Consider the following 20,661-nt stretch of genomic DNA (forward strand, 5'->3'; position numbering starts at 1 on the left):
TGTTTTGGACATAATCTAAATAAGCATCATAGAAACAAGGCCAGCTAATAGGGGAGGAGATTAAACAAGTCACCATGTCGTCATGCCTGTCTGAACAACAATACATAAAAATTCAGAATCAGAAGCAATCACAGAATCACAGGATGTTCAGGGTTCGGAGGGGCCTCTGGAGATCATCTACTCTAACCCCCTGTTAAAGAAGTTTCACCTAGAGCAGGCTGCACAGAATTGCATCCAGACAGGTTTTGAATATGTCTAGAGGAGACTCCACAACCTCTTTGGGCAGCCTGGTCCAGTGCTCTGCCACCCTCAAAATAAAATACATTTTTCCTTATATTCAGATGTAATTTCCTGTATTTCAGTTGTGCCCATTGCCCCTTGTCCTGTCAGTGGGCACTGCTGACTGATAAGTAGTATCATACTGGGCACTGTCATACCATATCATATCAATATTGGGCACTACTATTGATAAGATCCCTTCTCAGTCTTCTCCAGGCTACACAGGTCCAGCTCTCTCAGCCTTCCCTCATCAGGGAGATGCTCCAGTCCCCACATCATCTTTGTAGTCCTCCAATGGACCCTCTCCAGTACTTCCCTGTTTCTCTTGAACTGGGGAGCCCAGCACTGGTCACAGCACTCCAGATGTGGCCTCACCAGGGCAGAGTAGAGGGGCAGGATCACCTCCCTCAACCTGCTGGCCACACTATTCCTAAAATGCACCCCAGGACCCCACTGTCCTTGCCCACAGGGTCACACTGCTGGCTCATGGTCCACTTGCTGTCCACCAGGACTTCCAGGTCCTTCTCTGCAGAGCTGGCTTTCAGCAGGTCAACACCTGTACTGATGCACGGGGTTGTTCATCCCTAGGTGCAGGACTTTACATTTGCCTTTATTGAACTTCATGAGATTCCTCTCCACCCAGCTCTCTGGCCTGTCCAGGTCCTGCTGAATGGCAGCGCAGCCTGCTGGTGTATCAACCATTCCTCCCAGTTTCGTGTCATCAGCAAACTTGCTGAGGGTGTGCTCTGTCCCTTCATCCAGGTCATTCTGAACTAGACCCAGTGCTGACCCCTGTACAGCTACAGGCCTCCAGCTGGACTGTGCTGCTGGTCACAGCCCTCTGAGCTCTGCCATCCAGCCAGCTCTGAATCCACCTCACTGTCCGCTCATCCAACCCACATGGCCTGAGCTTACCTGTGAGGATGTTATGTGAGTGTCAAAAGCCTTGCTGAGGTCAAGGTAGACAACATCCACCATTCTCCCCTCATCTACTCAGCCAGTCATCCCACCACAGAAAGCTGTTAGATTGGTCAGGTATGATTTCCCCTCAATGAATCCACATAGACTACTCCTGACAACATTCTTTTCCTCCACATGCTTAAAGATGACCTCCAGGATGAGCCTGTTCCTTCACCTTTCCAGGGATGGAGGTGAGGCTGACCGGCCTGTAGTCTCCTGGGTCCTCCTTCTTGCCCTTTTTGAAACTGGAGTGACACTGGCTTTCCTCCAGTCCTCAGGCACCTCTCCTGTTCTCCACGTGAGAACCAAACAAACCATTTCTTTACTTTCTTCTTTACCTCTATTAATTTTTGGTGCATGTGGGAATCTGATGACAAAGGTGAGTGCAGTGGCACATAAGGCTATGCTAGCCTAAGACATCATAAAAGTCCTAAGCTTTGTAAAATGCTGGGAAAACTACACTTATGGCCAATTTACTGCATGTATTTGGGGTAAAACACCCAGTGTTCAAAACTCAAACAGCTATGATTCCATTATGAAAAAATACTACATAACAGCAGCAATAGCTGGAAACAAACGCGGCAATCTCTTTTTCTCCCCAAACTCAAAAGACCACTTTATGGCAAAATCAGCCTGGATTTACCTGCAAATTCCAAGTTTGCTTGACATACTCTCTGATGAGATTCTCTTTCAAATCTTCAAAGGGTCCAGTTTTGGGTTGAACGCCTGGTGGTCTGCTGAAAGGTTTTCTCAGGAGACAGATAAGGCCATCTGCTTCCTCTGAGTGATAGTTAACGAGTTCAGCAGGACTGGCGTGTGACTTGCCTCCTGCAATAGCATATGAGCCACTCAGCTCCCTCTCAATTGTGTAATGATGAACCTTCCTTCCATGGGCCAAGGATAAGGCAAAGCCTCCCAGGTAATTTCGACTTTGGCGGAGCAAGTATAGTCCATCACTCATGCCTCCTTGCATCAGATACTCCTCGGCTTCTTCACGTGTAATGTTCCCAAAGAAGTACGGCAAATGGTTAGCAGGGTTCGTTGTGTTGGAAGCCATGTTTTCTCTTTTCCAAGTAGCAAATTTACTACCCTGTACTTGAAAAACAAAGACAGAGACATGAGCATCTGTTGAAAATAAAGGATAAACCAGTAACATGGCAGTTCACACATGGCACGTCGGTAACAGATTTTTTGAAAGGCTTTGGGAGGAAGATAACATTTTTGTTATCTTGTTAGAAGTTGTCTTCCTAAATCCCAATAGAAAGTTTTTCCCTGTTTGTATAGTAACAATGTGCAGATGGCCAAAGTGTACAACCGAGCTATATGAGCACAGGTAGAGAGGACTTCATGGAATACCATGTAAAAAGGGACGGTCCATAGTGCAAAACTGCAACTGAGGAATGAGCATCTTAACGCAGGGCCTTTTGGCACACGGTGCTTCAGGCTGACACCTTCCCTGGCCACTGCAGACAGGCAGAGCTGTGGTGTGCCCACTGCTTAGTTCAGATTTGGCCCATCAGCGGACCATAGCTGATCTGTTGTGTCTTGTGCTTGGGTCAAGAAACAGAAGAGAAATACCTGTACTGGTCTGTAATATGTGAAGAAAGGAGGTGTGGTAGGAAGGAACAGACAAGTTAAATGAACAAGGCTCACACAGTATGGAAAAGTAGTCAAGACACAGTCAGGCAGTGTTGCGCAGATCTTCTCGTCTGCTCCCTTCTCAAAGAAGGGAGATATCAAAGCTGCAGAGCTAGTGCAGCCCTACAAAATGGAGCTGTGTGCAGCATGTTATTTATTACTCATCTGGTTTGTAATAAAAGGTTTAAGATCACATACTAATCCACTAATATATCTTCTGTTTATTAATTGTAAAAGAAAGCTGTAACTGAAGAGGAAGAAGGCAGTCTTCATCAGTAAGTCACCACCAAGCACTGATTCTGCATAAACCACTATGTAAAATGACAATTTTGACTTCAACAGATGAAGACAAATGCAGCTTTCCTTAAACAAAATACATTATTTCAGTAACATAATGCAGGGTCAGAGAACTGTAATCAATAGTACAAGGTCCAGTTGGAGGCTAGTTAACTCGGGGTCAGTACTGGGGCCAATATTGTTTAAGACCTTCATTAAGGGGGTAGACAATGGCACCCTCAGCAAATTCACAGATTAGAAATATGGAGTAGTGGCTGAAACACCATACGGTTGTGATGCCATTCAAAGGGACCTGGAAAATCTGAAGAACTGGGCTGACAGGAATTTAATGAAGTTCAGCAAGAGGAAACATCATGCGGAGCAGGCTTTCCCCCTTTGGGGCATCTGCCTTCCTGGCTTGGCAGCCATTCGGGGCAGCCCCAGACAGCCCTGTAATGTCACTGGGGAACAGCTGTGACAGCTCCTGACCTCATTGCTTTTCAGCACCTGCAGGCTCTGTCCCTGCACATTTTGCCCAGGGCTCATGTGGGCGCACACACAAGGCATGCAGGCTCCAGCAGGACTGTCAGTTTGTTCTACCTGTTTTGGCATGGGGGAAAAAGCAGCTCTGGACACTGTGCAAAGGCAGCCCCTTCCAGCACTCCTCTCCCCTCTGCCTGGCTGCACAGCGCTGTGGATGCCCTTGGCACCTGTCCCAGGACTGTGGGTGTGAGGAGGGTGCCAGGGACATCAGCAGTGGTGAAGACTCCCACTAAGTTCCTCTGTCTTCCCTGACCACCCCCTGCAGGTACCCTGTGCTACTCTGGCGGTGTCTGGGGGGGAAAGCATGGGGGGTCAGGGTTTTGGGTATATCAGCTCTTCCCCCAGGGCTCCCCAACAGCTCAACAGGGCCCATCCAATTCTCCCTGCCCATCCTGGCTTGAGCACTGGGGCGTGTGAAGGAGATCAATGCCTTCAGTCCTGCTCTCCATCCCAAGGGGGTGCACAAATAGAGGCACAGCCTGGCACAGCCCCGCATCTCTGTCCTGACCCAGGGCTGTGGCTACTGCTTTCCAGCCTGCAAGGAAAGCCCTTGGGAAGCTCTTCCCTCCCCTCTCCCACAGCCTTTTGGGGCTTCCTTGGGTTTTCTACTCCTAGCACCAGACACACTCCAGCACTTTGCACATCTCTCTTAGCAGGACATGGCATCAGGTGCTGAGGAAGCCATAGGGAAGAGCAGCTCTGCTATAAGGTATGGTGGCACGAGCCAGCTGCCACAGACAGGGCAGAAGTCAGTCTCTTCCCAGGTGTGATAGGATGAGAGGAAATGGCGTCAAGTTGTGCCAGGGTAGGTTTAGATCAGATAACAGGAAAAACTTCTTCACCAAAAGGTTACCAAGCACTGGAACAGGCTTGTAAACAAGTCACCATCCCTGGAGGTATTTAAAATGTACACGTGGCACTTAGGGAAGTAGTTTCATGGTGGGCGTGGCAGTGTTAGGATTATGGCTGGACTCAATGATCTCGAGGGTCTTTCCAACCTCAGTGTTTCTATCATTCTATTAATCTGAAAGTCATTACAAACATGGAGGCTTTGCCCTAGTTCCCGTTTTCTTCATTCCTGCTTACTTGTTTCCCTCAGACACCCCATGTCACCGTGTCATTCATTTTACTCCACTCTGCACCACAGATACTGCTGGTTAGGAGATGAATGTACATCTTCCCACCTCTGACAAAGTGTTCCTTGAAGGCAGGCTCCAAGTCTTCAATCTCACTGTCACAATGCATGGAGAAAAACAGATTTGCTGATAGGTTTTCCATAAGAAAAGAGCTGAAATCATGTTTCACCGTAATTAAAACAAAAGAACAATTGCTATAATTTCTATTCTATATGAATCTTTGATGTCCTCAACAGCAGAGGTAGCTGGAACACAACATCACAGCTGCCAAATGTTAATCCTAAGACTGCAGAAGGTTTCCATTGACATATTGGTAGGTAGGTTAGCCTGGACACAAACATACTGGATGCATGGATGGATGAATGATCCATGCTGGCTTTTCACTGGCACTGTACAGCTAATTTGGAGAAAAGGCCAAAATAATTTCATACAATTCTCATACCAAAAATGGTACTACACTGCAGTACCTGTTCAAAACACCTCAGTAATGCTGCAGTGAACAAAATTCCAACAGAAAAATGCCACCACACTCTATCTGTGGGAACTTATTTTCATGGAAGTTCCTTTTCTCCATACCTTTAATTTCAGCAGTCTTGAAAAAAAATATTAGGACCTTCATATCTAAAAAGGACAAAGAACTTTAGAATGAAATTAAGAGCTAATAACATAAAAGTGGGGGCGTGGGGACGTGGGAGGGGAAACTCACATTCCCTGGCTACAAAAGATCCCGAGATGGCTACTGAAATTAAAATTCATTTTGATATTGATGTATTTCATATCAGGGTACTCCTCAGAGCATTGTTTAGTCTCAGTATTCACTATACACTCTTCAGAATGAGCTGCCCAGACAGAAGTTCTCTTTGGTGGCATGCTTTTTGTATAGTCTGTAACACCAGGTTGTTCCACTGTTGTCAATTCAGCATATTAATGAGTATTAATATAAATGCTGAAAAACTCGTATCTGCTCATTAAGAAGTCACAGAACACACACAAAACAGAAGTGATAAGTATGCATAGCAATAGACTAACACCTCCGAGTAAAAATTTCTCCACTCTTTTCTAAAAGATGTTCCAAAGCACTGTCCAAAGGGGAAGCATGTACAGGCATACCAAGTTAAACTGAACTACTCATCTCATGAAAGCAGAGAAGGTGGTATGACAGGGCATTCATTGGGGTTTAAATGTTGACCTGGAAATCTGACTAAATGCTCAAAAAACTGGACAGTGCAGAGCTTCATGCTGCTGTTCTGGCAGTGCTGTTGTTATCAAACTATTAGATTTGAAAACAGTTCAAGTATAACTACACACCCTGGGGTCACCTGTGGATTGACACGGCAGTAAGGGTGAAGCTGGAATCTGTCCAGTCAGAACTGAGATACAGCATGTTGCTGGAGGCTCCTTACCTGCATGTTCATCATTCAGACTGTGTGACTGGAACCGGTCCTTGTTACTTCTTGCTGGAGCTTGAATTTTAATGACCCTCAACTGTCTGACCTGTTAAGATGTCATGGTGTTGGCCTGTACTCTCCTACTATCTACTGGCTGCACTTCTACACACAGTTCTTCAATTTCCTTTAAAGCCCATTACGACACATCTTATGCTAGAAGGAAGTAATCTGTTATCCTGGACAGTCACGTTAACTCTGCAAGTGAAAGTTTTGACAAATTTAGTCTTTATACATTCTTTTCTACCAGACAAGTTATGGATATTATGCCTAGATTCAATAGTTAGCTTTGTTAATGCAATTAGAGTTTGTGGGTTTGAATCAGAACTTAACTAAAACAAGGCACTCGGAAATGCCATCTCTGCACACAAGTATAGTGCTGCTGAAATAAAATACATAAATTTAACTGCTGCTAAAGACCTTTCTTTTAAGGGCTTTTTGCTTCTTATTGAGTGACCTAGTTTTAAGTAGTTAAAGTTGTATTTAAATGTGGCAAAGAAATAGAAATAAGAGATTTTTTAAAAGGGTTTAATTAATATTCCCCAAAGATATTGACTGCTGTGAAAGCCATTGAGATGAAATCTGTATAGTTATCTAAAGAAAGATTGAGTTCTGTCCACTTCTTCACACTCTCTGACATAAAACCAAACTCCTTCATCCTGAAAAAGTATCAGCCCTGTTGGCAAATATGCAAGGCACAGTTACTCAGCTCCATGTCAGCACAGGGGTAGACACCTTGGCCAAGTGGTTCAACCATTCTTTGCTGATAAGTTGCACTGCTCCATCAGACCCAGTTTTTGGAAGAAGGCTCTGTCTAGAATCTTGCAGAAAAAGAAAAACTATTTTTCCTTTCAATCCCCTTTTTCTTTTCATCTTGAACTCCAACTAACAAACAGTGTGCAGGGCTCTCCTTAAAACAGCAAATTGTTTCATGAACAAGGCCTGGCTTCCTATGAATTCATACACTACAGCCTTCAAGCAATAACCCAGACTCCTCCTTTTAGACTTACACTTGCTCCATCTTCCAAAATTCTCATAAGCGCCAACTCAAGTACCCTCAACTTCCTCCTTGTACATTAACTACTGGGTATCAGGGAAACACATGCTGCAGCTACATATTTAGATTGCAGGCTTAGAAAAAATGGGCACATTTTGAGCTCATGCTTTCATGCAGTGGAGGTGCTGTGCTGGCTTGTTCTCCTTTGGGCACATTTATTTATTCATTCCTGTAAATGATTGATAAGACTATCCATCAGACTGTCTCCTCCGAGAAGTTAGGCCAAACTTAAAAAGCTGTCAGGGAGAGCATGACAGGATGGTGACTGAATGAGCCCTTTTCTTTAGAAAAACAGGCAAAAATAGTTTAAATGTTATCTAGCAGTTCACAACAAATTCAGAATTCTCTCAAGCCCAAGAAATACCACAAAAGCCAAAGCAGACTCTGGTCCCCAGCAGGACAATGGCACAGATGGGCAGATAAAAACATTCTGAATGAATGATACATATGGTAGAGTCTTGAGCAGTAAGAAGTAGGTGTCTGTGACTGGTCTGTATTTAGACATCTTGGATTCCTTATTGACAGTATGACCTCTGCTAGCAGCAGCCATGGGCAATACACACCACTTCCTCCAGTTTGTGAAAAGACTTCATTCCAGCAGAGATAATTACTTGGCCGCAGCAACTTGCATAGCTGCAGAATCAAATTGCCTACGATATCCCCTGAATTGCCCAGAACATTTGTTCAAGAAGTCATCATTCTTTTGTAAAATTCAGACACAACAAAGCATCAAAATACATCTCCTTTTTATGGTGCTTGATGCTCTGAGCTAAGGGAATCATAAAGACTTTTTTCTGAGATGAAGACTGTGGCCAATAATGCACTTTTGGCACAACAGACCTCTCTATAAGGAGATTAAAGTTTTCCTGGTAGAAACTTTAACCAACACTGTGAATGAAAGAGCAGTAAAAAGGAGTTTTCCGGTGCAAGACTGATTTCTTTGATTTGGCATATCATACCTACAAACTGACCTCTCAAAAGGTAAACACATAAAAGTACAGTCACTCCAGCTCCCAGAAGCCTATCAACATGTGCTGTGTGGTTCTCAGTTGGGGCAAAATGTGGGAGAAAAAGTAACACTTTGTATGTTTAGTCATGCTTCCTGTGCCCTAAATTAGAGTTACTCACATATCATTGTAATGAGAACAACATAAACGTGGTCTCTGGATTCTGGCTGCTCTAAGCATCTATCTGATGGTAACCAAGAAGACAGTCTCTTAGGTATGCTACATGTCTATTTCCAAGACTCAGAGTACAGGCAAATGTTCTATTGTCCTAAATAATGCTCTTGAGATACAGCATTCACTCCGTTTCACTGGTATTTGTTGAAGACTCATTTGGAGCTTGAATTTATACAGATGAGAAAGTCCATGCTATAAAAAGTTTATAAAATATGGACAATGTATCTCAGTTATCACTGGAAGAACAGCAGCAGGATCCTTATGATCTCTTAGATTTCACACACAATTTATTTATAAAAGTTTCAGACAACAAAGAGTTGATTTACTTTTGAAAAACAGGTTAATGTTGATGGATTTTGGACAAGGTTTCTCCACCACATCTAATATATGAATATTCAGTACGCAGCAACATTAGGATATGGTCAGACTGATGTAGTGTCCCATCAATACACAAGGAGTTAATATACCTGTAGAACATTAGATGATGGTTAAAAACTTCTCTATTTTGGAAGAATTTCTGAGTTTGAGATGGCTGTTCTCTTTGGTTGGACTTTCAAAATCTTGCTTTCCTTTCAGGAGTTTTATACCCTTCTAGAATCAATAACAGAGTAGAAGAAAATGTATTTGGAGTCACACTTTTCTCCTCTCAATTCCTCCAGGGGACAAATAACGCTCGGCTTGTCAAGTCAGCACAGTTACAAATGTGAGGCTGTAAGATGGAGATTAGGTCCCCAAAGGGCTGAATGTAAGGCTTTACCCTTGAGATGGCTGGAGGAAGTGTGGCTGGTTACCTGAGACAGGCACTTGAGTATAACAGTAAAATAAAGTCTAAAGTGCAACTCTCCCCATAGCCATTAAATTTGACTTTTAAGGAAGCTACAAATGCAATCAAATATCATGGTTATCTTACATGAAAGGAAAAAAACCTATGCAAATGCATAGGAAAATTAGGTACACACTTCCCCTCAGGTAGCTTCCTCATCAGTGTTGCAGACAGTGAGTACTCCAGACATAATTCAAAAGTTTAGTATCTCACACATTTTATGCATGCAGGGAAGCGTAACATTCTTACAAAACAGAGGAGAAAAACTTGGGAAAAGTAACCTGGAAAGAATCTATGCTGATCATACTGCTACCCTTAGCTAGCTCCTCTTTCATCTCTTATATTTAGACAAGGATAAAGGTAGAATAATTGTTTTATTGAAAGGTTTCATATGCTCAAAAGTGAGCATAGTGTTACTGAGGTACTGATCTTGACTAACAGAAGAAATTATAAAGAGGAGTATGAATCTTCCTTCAAAGATGAAACAGGAATGTGGAAGAAGACCCAAGGGCAGCTGATTGATTAGTTTACTTGTCCAACTATTTAATAAGTAAAAGGACTGAAGTGTGGCGAAAGATCAAAACGCAGGTAGTGGTGAAACAGTGGTCAACATAAGCTCTTTATTCGAACAACTATTTTTTCCCTTTCTCTTGTTTTTCAAAGTAGTAGTCTCTGAGCAATGTATGAAAGTAAAGAAAATTTTAGAGCAAGTGTCTTTTGCATGCAAAAAGCATAAGAAAGGCTCACTGCACAGCACAGAATTCTGAAAATACACACACAACTTGTGACTTCAACACTTCTCTGGTCATAAACAGGAAAAAAAAATATTAGAACGATCTGAATATGCATTTTTTCCCTAAAATTCCTGATAATTAGAACTCTTGGAATCAAGTGTGCTAATGTGAATAGCACCACAATTTTTCATTTTAATATTATTTTCTACATATTCACCTTGTGTAACACAGCTAAAAGCTGAAAGGAGTTAAGCATGCACAGAATTAGACCTATAAATTTGACAGTGACTTCATGTAGTATTCATGTAAATATTCTGGTACTTTCCAGATTTAGTACAATCTAATTGGTATACTCTGAGCTGATGTAAAATCTGATATAATTACCATCGAGTTATTATAAAACTATAGTTATTGTCTCACATATAAAACAGATATTTAGAATTTTATAGTAATTGAACAAACAAAATGGATTTAAGCACTTGCTCTATTCTAATTTCTTCACCTTTAAAATAACCTTTAAAATCACCTGAATGGTGGTCTTAATTTGATTCATCAGATTGCCTTTAAATGTCTTCTTTAGCTTCCTGAATAAACATGAAGATTTAATTTCTATCCAGACTTTAGGAGAGGAATTTTTATGAGAAAAGTATGCAGAAATAAAGGAAGAACATAGTATACGTTTAAAAGTAAGTCATTAGGGAAGGAAATGAAGCAGAATACCATTTTCTCAAGTTGTTCCAACAAACTAGATTTTGATTGGGACACTACGGTGAACTTTCCGACCTACTGAAAGAATCTGAAATCTTACTTAATTCAATCTTACTTAATTCAACTGGTAGCACTCATGATTTTTACAACTTTTGTAGACAGTGACATCTCCAAACAGTGTCCTGTTCATTATACTGAAAGGGAAGTGTGTAGTCCTGTCTTAGAGGGAAAGGTATTACACAGGGGATCACCAACATGTCTCTTCCTCAGGGAAGTGCCCTGGCTGTATACTGATGCCTAAGGCAGAATGTCTCAGCCTTCACCTACTGCATCTCTAACCAACTTACAGCCTACCACAACCTTTCCATCACTCATGCTTGGGCCTCCTTCTCCATGTGTTTCCTCCCACTTCATGAGAAGTTTTCCTCACGCGATCATCAAATGGCCATCTCTGATCTCTGCATCCTTTTACTGATGATCCAGGCGTTATGCTGCACTATTTTTTCCCAGTACTTCACTCTAAGACATGCCTTATTTCATCTCCAAAGGCTCACCGGTTGTTCCACACACACTCCTGGCCAGTGCTGATGGATACACAAAGCATATCTGTTAGTTTTTAAGCAAATTGTTTTTTCACTATTTCTTCAACATTAACCTCTCTCTTGTTAGCACTTTTAACAGGCATACCTGTCTCGGGTGCCAGGTTCCATATTTTACTTTGCAGCAGTCCAGTTTCAGAAGCATTTTCTTTTAGATATTTCTTATTTCTTGCACTGCTTTTAGGATAACTAGAGTGTTCCTGCTAGGGTATGCTGATGAGTACTTTAACACAACTGTAGCTTAATTAAGGCCTGTCTGGGTACAAATAGGGAATGTGGTAGCTTTGGGATCAGAAGATATTCTGATGGGGAGTTCACAGCCCAGACCTATTAACACTGCAACACCTGTGGAGTTGTCTAATCTCTTGCAGGTTTTGCGTGTTCTCATGATTCTGAAAGTTTGTGGCCTTGCTAGCACCTTTCTCAGCTTAAGACAAAACTATGGTTGCCCTTGTTCATGTAAATCATCAGAATTTTGGCCATGTTAGAACTAAAAAATGCCTGCTGAACAGGTAGTATTGGTGCTTCAACTACTAGATTTAGGGAACCTAAACCCTTTATTTTTTTTATCTCCCCTCTTGTATCAAAGAGTTATTCATCCAAAGAACTGGGAAAAAAACCAAAATCACAAGCACACCTGAAATTATTATTAGCTTAAAAAAAAAGTTATTTCAGAAATATTGTTCTTGGGATTTGGTTCCCAGAGTAATTTTTATCTGTTCCGAAGACAATTAGACATATGTTTTTATCTTCACTGAAATGTGCTAGAAATGCTCTTACTTAAATTGCATCTGATATTCTGATATCATCAGACTGCTGAAGGCACTCTAGCTATTGAAATATTTCCAGAGGAAATACTACTTTACCTGGCAATACTATTACTGACTATTATAAGGCAAACAGATGCTTAGAAAAAACAGCACAGTGTTCATGTTATTCAGTGGTTTCCTATATAAGTTTCTGTACTGAGATCATGGAGGAGCACTGAGCACTAAAAAAAACCATTCTTCACTGATGCTAGGAATCTATTGTTTCCCGCAACACCTTCCTTTTGGGACTCTCCTGCCTTTGGTAATCTTTTCACATGTCATAGTTTTCCACTAAAAAGGTTCTTCTGCTTTGAGCTTTTGAAAAGCTTAGAAGGCTACTGGGGGTAGGGGTGAAAAGAAAAAAAAAAAGCCAAAAAAAAAAAAAAGCCAGGCATATATGGATTAGAGTTATTCTTTCCCTGGGAGTAGCAACCCTATGACTTTCACATTTTTTAAGAAAAACGGGGAGAAAAAAAAAAGAGATTACACCAACACAGTAGTATCAACACTTCCTTCCACATCCTCACCCTCTACTAGTCCCTGCCTTGCCTTCTTTTCCAGGCAACTCTTATACTGTCACATATGCAACTATTGCCCCTGGCTAAAGATGTCTCTTGTCAAAGCAAACATTTCTGTCTTAAAACAGATGGCATTGTTTCTGTGGAAGTCTGCTGCCTTTTTGGCAAAGTGCTGCACTGCGATCAGTACCTACCGTACAAAACAGTGGAAGCACTGTGGATAGGCGAGCATCTGAAGGAAAGCACTCAAGTTATTCCAGGCAGACCCATCCCTACTCTCCCATTTTCCCACTGTGACAAGGTTGAACCAAGTTCTTTGAGCAGAGACAGACCTTCAACACCAGCTGTGGGCTCTGCAGTGACAACCGAGTACAGAGATAACTGATTCTTCCTAATGCAGACTAAAAAAAAAAAAAAAAAGTTTGGGTTGGGGTGCACATACAGAAGTCTTTCTCAAGGAGCCCACAGCTACCTCTGAATACTTCAGGAATTACTGAGCTGAGTTACATAACATTTCTTCCTGGTTTTATTCCAAGTTTAGTGCCTTTCCAGAAATACAGTAAAAAGTAAAACTCTTCTATGTACTGCAGAGACTCTACTATGAAAGTCAGTGAAAACATGTGAAGACCAAACCAAAACCACTATCAGCCTACCTGCAAGGACAATCACTAAAAATAGATGGAACTGCCTACACAGTAGCCTGGTTTTTTCAGGTTCAAAGATACAATGACTTTAAGCATATCAGTACAGCCTGTTTCCAGGTGGGATATAATCTTATTTTTACAGAAGACTTTACAGACATAGCTATAACAAAATGCTTATGGACAAGATAGCTCAGTAAAAAAAAGACACACCAAACTATCACTAAACTTTCACAAAAAAATGCCCAAAATCTTTTTCTCAAGGTTCATTACTGTCAATTGTTTTTCACACCTCAGAAAGAAGTTGACAGAAGAAGGAGATCTACCAGAATGACATACCAACACCAAAGTTGAACCAAAATGTTCTTTTCCAGGAAAGCAAAACCTGGAACATCTGCCCAATTTCCAAACACACAAAAAACAAAAAAATGCAGCCCTGACTACCACAGTTGGATACTGTGGATTTTTATTACCATGAGAACTGAGAAAGATCTAGAAAGATCGGGCCCAAAGTGTGGACAGATGCACAATCCATAACTTTGTTGTTCATTCCTTGTGAGATTTTTAGCAAAATCTCTGGTAAACAAGACATCTCTCAGAACTAAAGCACTATCAGTTCTAGAAGTCACTACTATCAAACAAAAGATGAAAGAAAAGTAATAGCTCCAGCTTGAAAATAAAAGATATCCCAGCAGAAACTGAACATTATTGCAGCAGTATCAAAGTTTGAAAGCCATCACAGGACTAAAATAAATATTTCATTCAAAATTCAGGATAAACACCACTCTGGTTTTACTAGCGGGCAGACTCAAAAGACATGCTTGCCTTTTTGGTTCAAATAAGTATCTTTCTTTTAACTTTTCTTTTTATTTTAAACTAGTTGTTTAGTTGTTGCAGGATGACATTTCCAAAGCTATTACAAAGGTATGAACTTCCCTTCTTTCTGCAGCTTTGTCTGTCTCTACTTAGTTCCTGGTCTGGACACTACAACTGTAGATAACAACCTCAGGTTTTCAGCCATGAATGTCAGCAATTGCATACTGTTAAGTGAACAACAAATCAAGACTATTTGGATCCCATTAGACGTCATTAATTTCTCTGAAATGTATTGATTGCTCTGTCTCCAGGATCACTAAAACCCGTTAGTGGATGGATGCCTCAATGGACTGGCCTCATTGTGAGCTGGAGTGGCAATATTAGGCAGGTTCCCCTTTCAGACCAAGATTACCTGTCATCTCAAGTAGTCTACAGTACCCTCCTTTACATAAAGCAGAGAAGTTATTGCAGGAACAAAAATAATTTGATTTTTGTACTTCTAGAACAGGCAAGTTTCTACAAAACTGATCGAGAGTTCTCAGTGCCATTTTCTAGAGTCTATAAAAACCCTGGCATGTTACTTCTTTCTTTGAAAAGCTCCTGGTAGGGGCATATAGCAGGGTTAATGTTCTGCTACAGAGGTACTGTAACTGACAATGGCTCATCTCTTACTGGTAGTTACACTCAGAAAAAGTTCACAGCCACAGAAGTATGAAAGAAAGGACAAGCATTTTTATTTTATTTTTTTGAAAGGAAGATGTGATACTAGTTCATACAGCCAGACTGCCAACATTAAGGACTAGTTCCCTAAAATCTGCATAATAGTTTTGTTAATTAGGAGCCAGATCAAAGGAAGACTTCTCTCCAAAAATATTATCCTCCAGCAGTATAGTTAGCTCTTCCTGACTAGCTTTGGTGAGGACATGTACATCAGAAAGGCAGACTGCATAGCAAAAAACCTCCTCATACCAATTAATACATCAGTGAATCAGCAGTCCAGAAAAGATTGAGTCTGCATCCTCTCCCCATACCACCCTATACCCTCAGAACAAGCAGCACAGCTAAAGCTTACTTTTCACTGCCATAAAGAGTGAATCAAATAGTCTTAGCAAGCAGCAACCCCTTTTAGCCAGCAAATGACCACTTACACTAACTCTAACCTCACCTCTCACGTAAAGCATGAGAATGTTCAAGAAATGCTATGCAGAGAGAGGCATGACCCTTTTCCTCCCCTCCTGCAGAGGAAGCCTATTTGCAACACCTGGACCAGTGAAATATTCTTGATAAGGCCCGTTTATCACTCTGGGCAGAGAGAGGATGCACCTGGCTTCAGCACGTTCTGGGCCAATAGGCAGAATTTCCCTAGCTCTTGCATGACAAACTGCCAGGCTGGAAAAAAAAATAGCTTTTTTTTTGGTTTTTTTTTTTTTTCTTTCTCATGTTGTGCTGTTCTTTGCATAGCATCAACAGTTACATTGCTAAATTGTCCATTGGTAATTGTTGCTACAGATAGTTGCTACACCAGGATATCAACAAGCTGCCTACATTTGATGAAACTTGTGAGTCAGAGGCAACAGGATTTCATACTAGCAACATCACTCCCTCAGTACACCACTGCTTCCACGTGAATGCAGCTCTGCACCCTTTGCAGAAAACATGTCCAGTGGGTTTGAGTTCACTCGTCCCTTACTGGATTTTTTCCTGAGCTTCTATGCATAGGAGTGCCTGATCTTTGTTATATCCACTGGATGAAGACTGTCATGCAGCCATTCAGCTCACCTGGGGCAGCAGATTTCTTACCAACTGCACATAACTGAGGACAGAATAGTTACTTGGAGCCTCTGCTGATGCCCACTTTGATTCTGGGGTTTCCGGCTGCATGCATGACCAGAACGGTTCAGAGCAGCCTCTTGATACTCATTTTAAATAAGTCATCGTTCTCAGAAACTTGCAAGATGGTTCACTGGTTCAAAAGATAGCTAATCCCATTTATCTGATTTACAAAAATAATCCTTATTTAAGCATCCTGCTTGCTTTACTAACTTTTGAGCAAAATACTCTGGAATTCATATATATTCTTTGAAATGCAGTAGTGAAATTTAACACCTTATGTCAAAGATTACTACATTAATGCTACTTCCTTTACTTACATTCGCCATATTTCAGATATTGGAGATTTTCACCTTTTCAAAATCTTAGTTTTGTTTTTTTGCATAAACTGAACTTGCTTTCATGATTCAAGTTATCAAATTTGGCCTGAGTTTCCCAGAGTAGTAATTTATCCATGAACAACTGCTTAGTACACTTACTAGCTTCCTTTTCTGTGTTCTGTCTAAACAAAATGACAAAAAGGATTTTTCAGTTTAAGTTTTTCTCATTTTAAAGGAGTTTGGGAGGAAAAAACCCTTCCTTTACAGAAGGTTTCTAGCCTCAGTTTTCAAATCTAGATTAAGTAATCCACTTTTCAGGCAACCCTACCAAAAAATCAATAAAACTAGTTTTTAAAAAACAATAAGACTTTGTTGTAAACTGAGCTTTGTTCCTTTGAAATTTGTAAAGCCAATTTTGAAATGGGCACTAGAATTTGTAAAAGCAAAACTGCACACTCAGTGGTCAGCAGCAGCACGCATCTTAGCATTTTAGCTCTAGCATCCCACAGATGCTCTCAGTCACACTGGCTTTAGCTAAGAGACAGTACACTCTGGCTTCTATGTGTTCTAGACTCCACGGTCTCAGAAAGTTTTAAGTTTTTCTCCTTTTCTCACTTACATAATTACTTTATTCCAAGGCGGGGGGGGGGGGGGGGGGGGGGGGGGGGAGGGGGGGGCGGGGAAGCAAGAGAAAGACTATCCCAGATGGTAGGGGTGGGCTGTGGCTAATGTATTAACTAATATTAACTGATGAACCCTGGTTCTTTTACTCATTTTACTGAATCTGTTGCTTACGATAAAGATTTTTAAGTACTTAAAAAAAAAGTGCTTTTTTAAAAAAAAACTTTATGATATTAAAATATTTAGGCAAATGTATGCCCATTTCTTTAGTACACATTCTACTCTAACACTTCCTGCCTGTGTTTTCTCTGTATTTTCTCCCTTTCTTTCCTTTTTACAACAACCGTGTTTAAAGAAGTGGCCATTTAGTCATCGTATCTACAGGAAGTTTTGACCTAATTTTAACTTTGCAATGTAAAGACAAACTACAAATTTTTATTTTATTTCTTTGAGGCAGGTAATATTTTCTGTCAAACATTATGAATATTTATGAATTATTCTTACCCACAATAAACGCTGGAATGCTGGAATCATTTCTTTTGATGCAGGAGCATACAAGCTCCTTCACACTTCTTGCACTTGCAATGCTGATGTTTTCCCATTACTCACTCTGACAAACAATGCAGAAGTCAGTGGCAAAAGGTTTTCTTCTGCCTAGCTGTATGCCTCTACATTACCCTGTGTCATGAAATTTAATGCTATATCAACTATACAGCCTTGCTCCTGAAACCTTAAAGGAGGAAAATGCAAACACTAACCGACAACTTTGTGTTCAAATTATTTTTTACTATGCCCAAAACTAATATTAGTAATTGTGTGTTGTACTATTTTCTACTGTATACAAAAATAGGGAAAAATCTTGCAAAGCTCACAGCTTCTTTTTCTCACAGAGTGATCAAAGGGCTTAAACTAAACTACAGAAATTAATAATGTTTCTTTGTAAAGTGGTGCAAATATTAGGGAGGAAAAAAGAAGTGTAATTTGCAAAAAAGTGTTATGACTGTGAGACCATGACCTCTGAATACAATATACATTTCAGAAGTGACCTCTCCCACATCCAGTGCCTCTGGCACAACAGAACCAAAAGAAAGGATGGGAGACTGAGGAAAAGTCCCTACCTTTTTTTTTTTTTTTTTTGTCATCAGTATCTTCAGAGGTGCTCAAGTCCGGTTTATAATTTTATCATTGGTCTTCAGAAATGTTATTTTGCACTCAACATAACCCACTAGCTGCTTCTAAAAATAAATTCAGTTTTTGTCTTCCTGTGACTTCAAATTCTGCTCTTGCATCACATGCAAATGGGTGAGCTGCACAGTTCACCTTTGCTTACACAGAGTGTTAATATTTTCTTTAACAGAAACAAAACCAGAACACTTCAACCACATTTCTCTGGGATTTTGCCGTCACCCCAACTGAATGTGAAGATGGAAGCAATTACTTACTTTTATCTATTTCCGCCATTTTTGAGCATCCTAGCTGATTACAAAACCTTTAATTCAAACTATTTTGTTTTCACCACACTATAATCTTTCTCCCCCACAGGATAACTGTCAGAATATAAAGAACATTCAAACTTCCTTATTTGTCTGTTTATCACTCAATGCTCAACAGAGGGATGAAGAAAAAAAAAAAAAAAGAAGTCGCAGTTCCTCTAAGTGGACTGCCTGAATATATTCTACGCTGCTATAGTTTATGGCCTTCAAGACTGCAAAAATACACAGCACTGCAAGCCGATACTAGCTCAGTACCGGATGGCTGTGCCCATGGATTAGGCTGCAGATTCAACCCAAGGGCTCAGGGGACCAAAGCTTCTGTGGGAAAAAAACAACAGCGTGAAAGAAGCCTAACAGAAAAGAACATTAAAAAAAAATAAATTATGAACAGTGAATTCCCTTAAAAGGAATTATTTTGTTTTAAAATTGAAGTACTTTACAATGTATCATGTAATGTGGACAGACTGGGACTCTGCTTGCAGCTCTTCTACCGGAGTCAGTATCACCTAACAAAAGCATTTATTACCTTTGTCCAAGATAACATCCCTTCACACTAATCCGGCCAACTACAACACAAGGCTTGTGCAGTACCGCGCTGAAGAAGAAAACTGAATATGCTGGCAGAACACATGAAATTAAGAGCAATTGACTCTGGCGTCAGGCTCGTAGTGTTCAACTAGTCTCAGCACTTCTGGTTAACACACTACAGTTGTTTTCTTGGAAACAAAATAGGGAAGTTTGATAAGCAAGAAACATATTTTTAAAGACACTTTGACAGGCATCAAATCCTTGACAGACTATGCACCATTCAGACAGAAGCTCCACTTTCGTGTACGCTTGGCTTTGTTCAAAAGCGACCACGACAATGATGTATAAAGACATAACGAAATGTGCATTTTAGTATCCAAGTTCCAGATTTAGGTTTCTCAGACGCTGGGCCAGTGGTATTTATGTTCAGAAACACTGTAATACGGGACGGTTTCACGCTCGCTTTCAAGCGGGTGCGTTCCTAGCCTGGCGCTGCTGCCGCGACACGCGAGCCCCGCCGCGACACGCGAGCCCCGCCGCGACACGCGCGCCGCCGCTCTGCCACCGCTCCGTACGGCGCTCCCGCCGCCCCGCGCCTCTCCACCCTTCCCTCCGGAGATGCCGAGCGCTCCGCAGCGCCGGTGACCCTGCGGATTCCGCCGTCCGCCCCGCGCCGCCCGACCCCGGCCCCGCCGCCGCACGGCGCAGCGCGGCCGAGGACGGGGCGGCGGCGACGGGCCAGCGGTCGGCGGGGCCCCCGTGCCGGCGGCCGAGCGCCGCTACTCACCGCTCCCCGCGGGTCGCTCCGCACCGCGCCGCTGCCACTCGCCGCCCGGCGGCTCCTGCCGCTGCAGCCCGGAGGGAACCGGGGGGGCGTCGGCCCTCGGGCGCCCGGGCCGGGCCGGGCCGGGTCAGGGTACGGCCGGGAGCGGGGCGGGACCCGCGCGTAGCGCCCGCCGGTGCCGCCGCTTCCTCGTTTTCTCTCGCAGCGGCGGCCACTTCCTCAACGGGGTGTCGGCGCGCTCCCGCCTCCGCAGCGGGCGCAGCCACCGCGCCCCCGACCCGTCCCTCGGGCGGCGGGAGAGCGCCCGGCCGCAGCCCGCGGCCCCTCCCGTGTCGCTTCTCCCGGCGGCGAGGAGGGCCCGTCTCCGCCGGGCCCCGGGGCGTGGGGCTGCTCGGGACCGTGTGGCGCGGCCGTCCTTGGCGCCCTGCCGCGGGTCCCCCGTGCAAGCGGCGTTGCCCAGCGGGCAGCCGTGTAAGGTGGACGCTTGGGAAGGGGGGTCAAAATGTGTCGGGTGTGGGCTTCCCTTCAGGAGTATGTGCGCTCTCGGTGTCTACTGGAAGTTCTGTCTGTCGGTACTTCATACTTTGGTCAGAAAACGACCCTTTAGGGGGTTTCCTTCTGGAGCAACACAGGGGCCTACCACACCACAGTATCTCCCAGTTACTTTTCACTCGACACTCCCCCCCCCCCCCCCCATCTCAATCAAAAATCCTTTTGTAGCAGTTCCAGGTGTGGAGGAGACTCCACTGTGCCCAGACACTGAGCTGAAGGAAAGACCCTCTCCAAGGCCTCCTCAGCACACGGTGTGACAGGGAATTAAATCCCGCCACAGATGCCCCCAAACAGCCAAAAGGTGGCAACCACCCTTTGGCAGGTACCACACCGCAACGCGCTGCTCTTGCCAGTGGCCACGCTGTGCTCG

The 20,661-nt window shown here is 42.7% G+C and overlaps 1 protein-coding gene across 4 annotated transcripts in view; it reads right to left on the minus strand.

The window, feature by feature from the left end:
• SYK (spleen associated tyrosine kinase) overlaps positions 1–20,071 on the minus strand; it is a 54,746-nt gene extending 34,675 nt beyond the window's left edge. For 2 of the 4 annotated variants that reach the window (XM_056324636.1, XM_056324633.1), the window contains exons 1-2: positions 19,743–20,070; positions 1,883–2,329 (exon numbers count right to left, since the gene is read on the minus strand). In XM_056324636.1, coding sequence (XP_056180611.1) covers positions 1,883–2,296 — 414 coding nt within the window. In that variant the 5' untranslated portion in view covers positions 2,297–2,329; positions 19,743–20,070. Of the gene's footprint in view, positions 1–1,882; positions 2,335–12,900; positions 13,108–19,742 lie in introns of all 4 variants that reach the window. The other 2 variants (XM_056324635.1, XM_056324634.1) reach the window with 2 other exon arrangements.
• Between the last annotated feature and the right edge of the window lie 590 nt (positions 20,072–20,661).

Source organism: Falco biarmicus, chromosome Z, assembly GCF_023638135.1.
Source record: "Falco biarmicus isolate bFalBia1 chromosome Z, bFalBia1.pri, whole genome shotgun sequence".
Classification (NCBI taxonomy): Eukaryota; Metazoa; Chordata; class Aves; order Falconiformes; family Falconidae; genus Falco; species Falco biarmicus.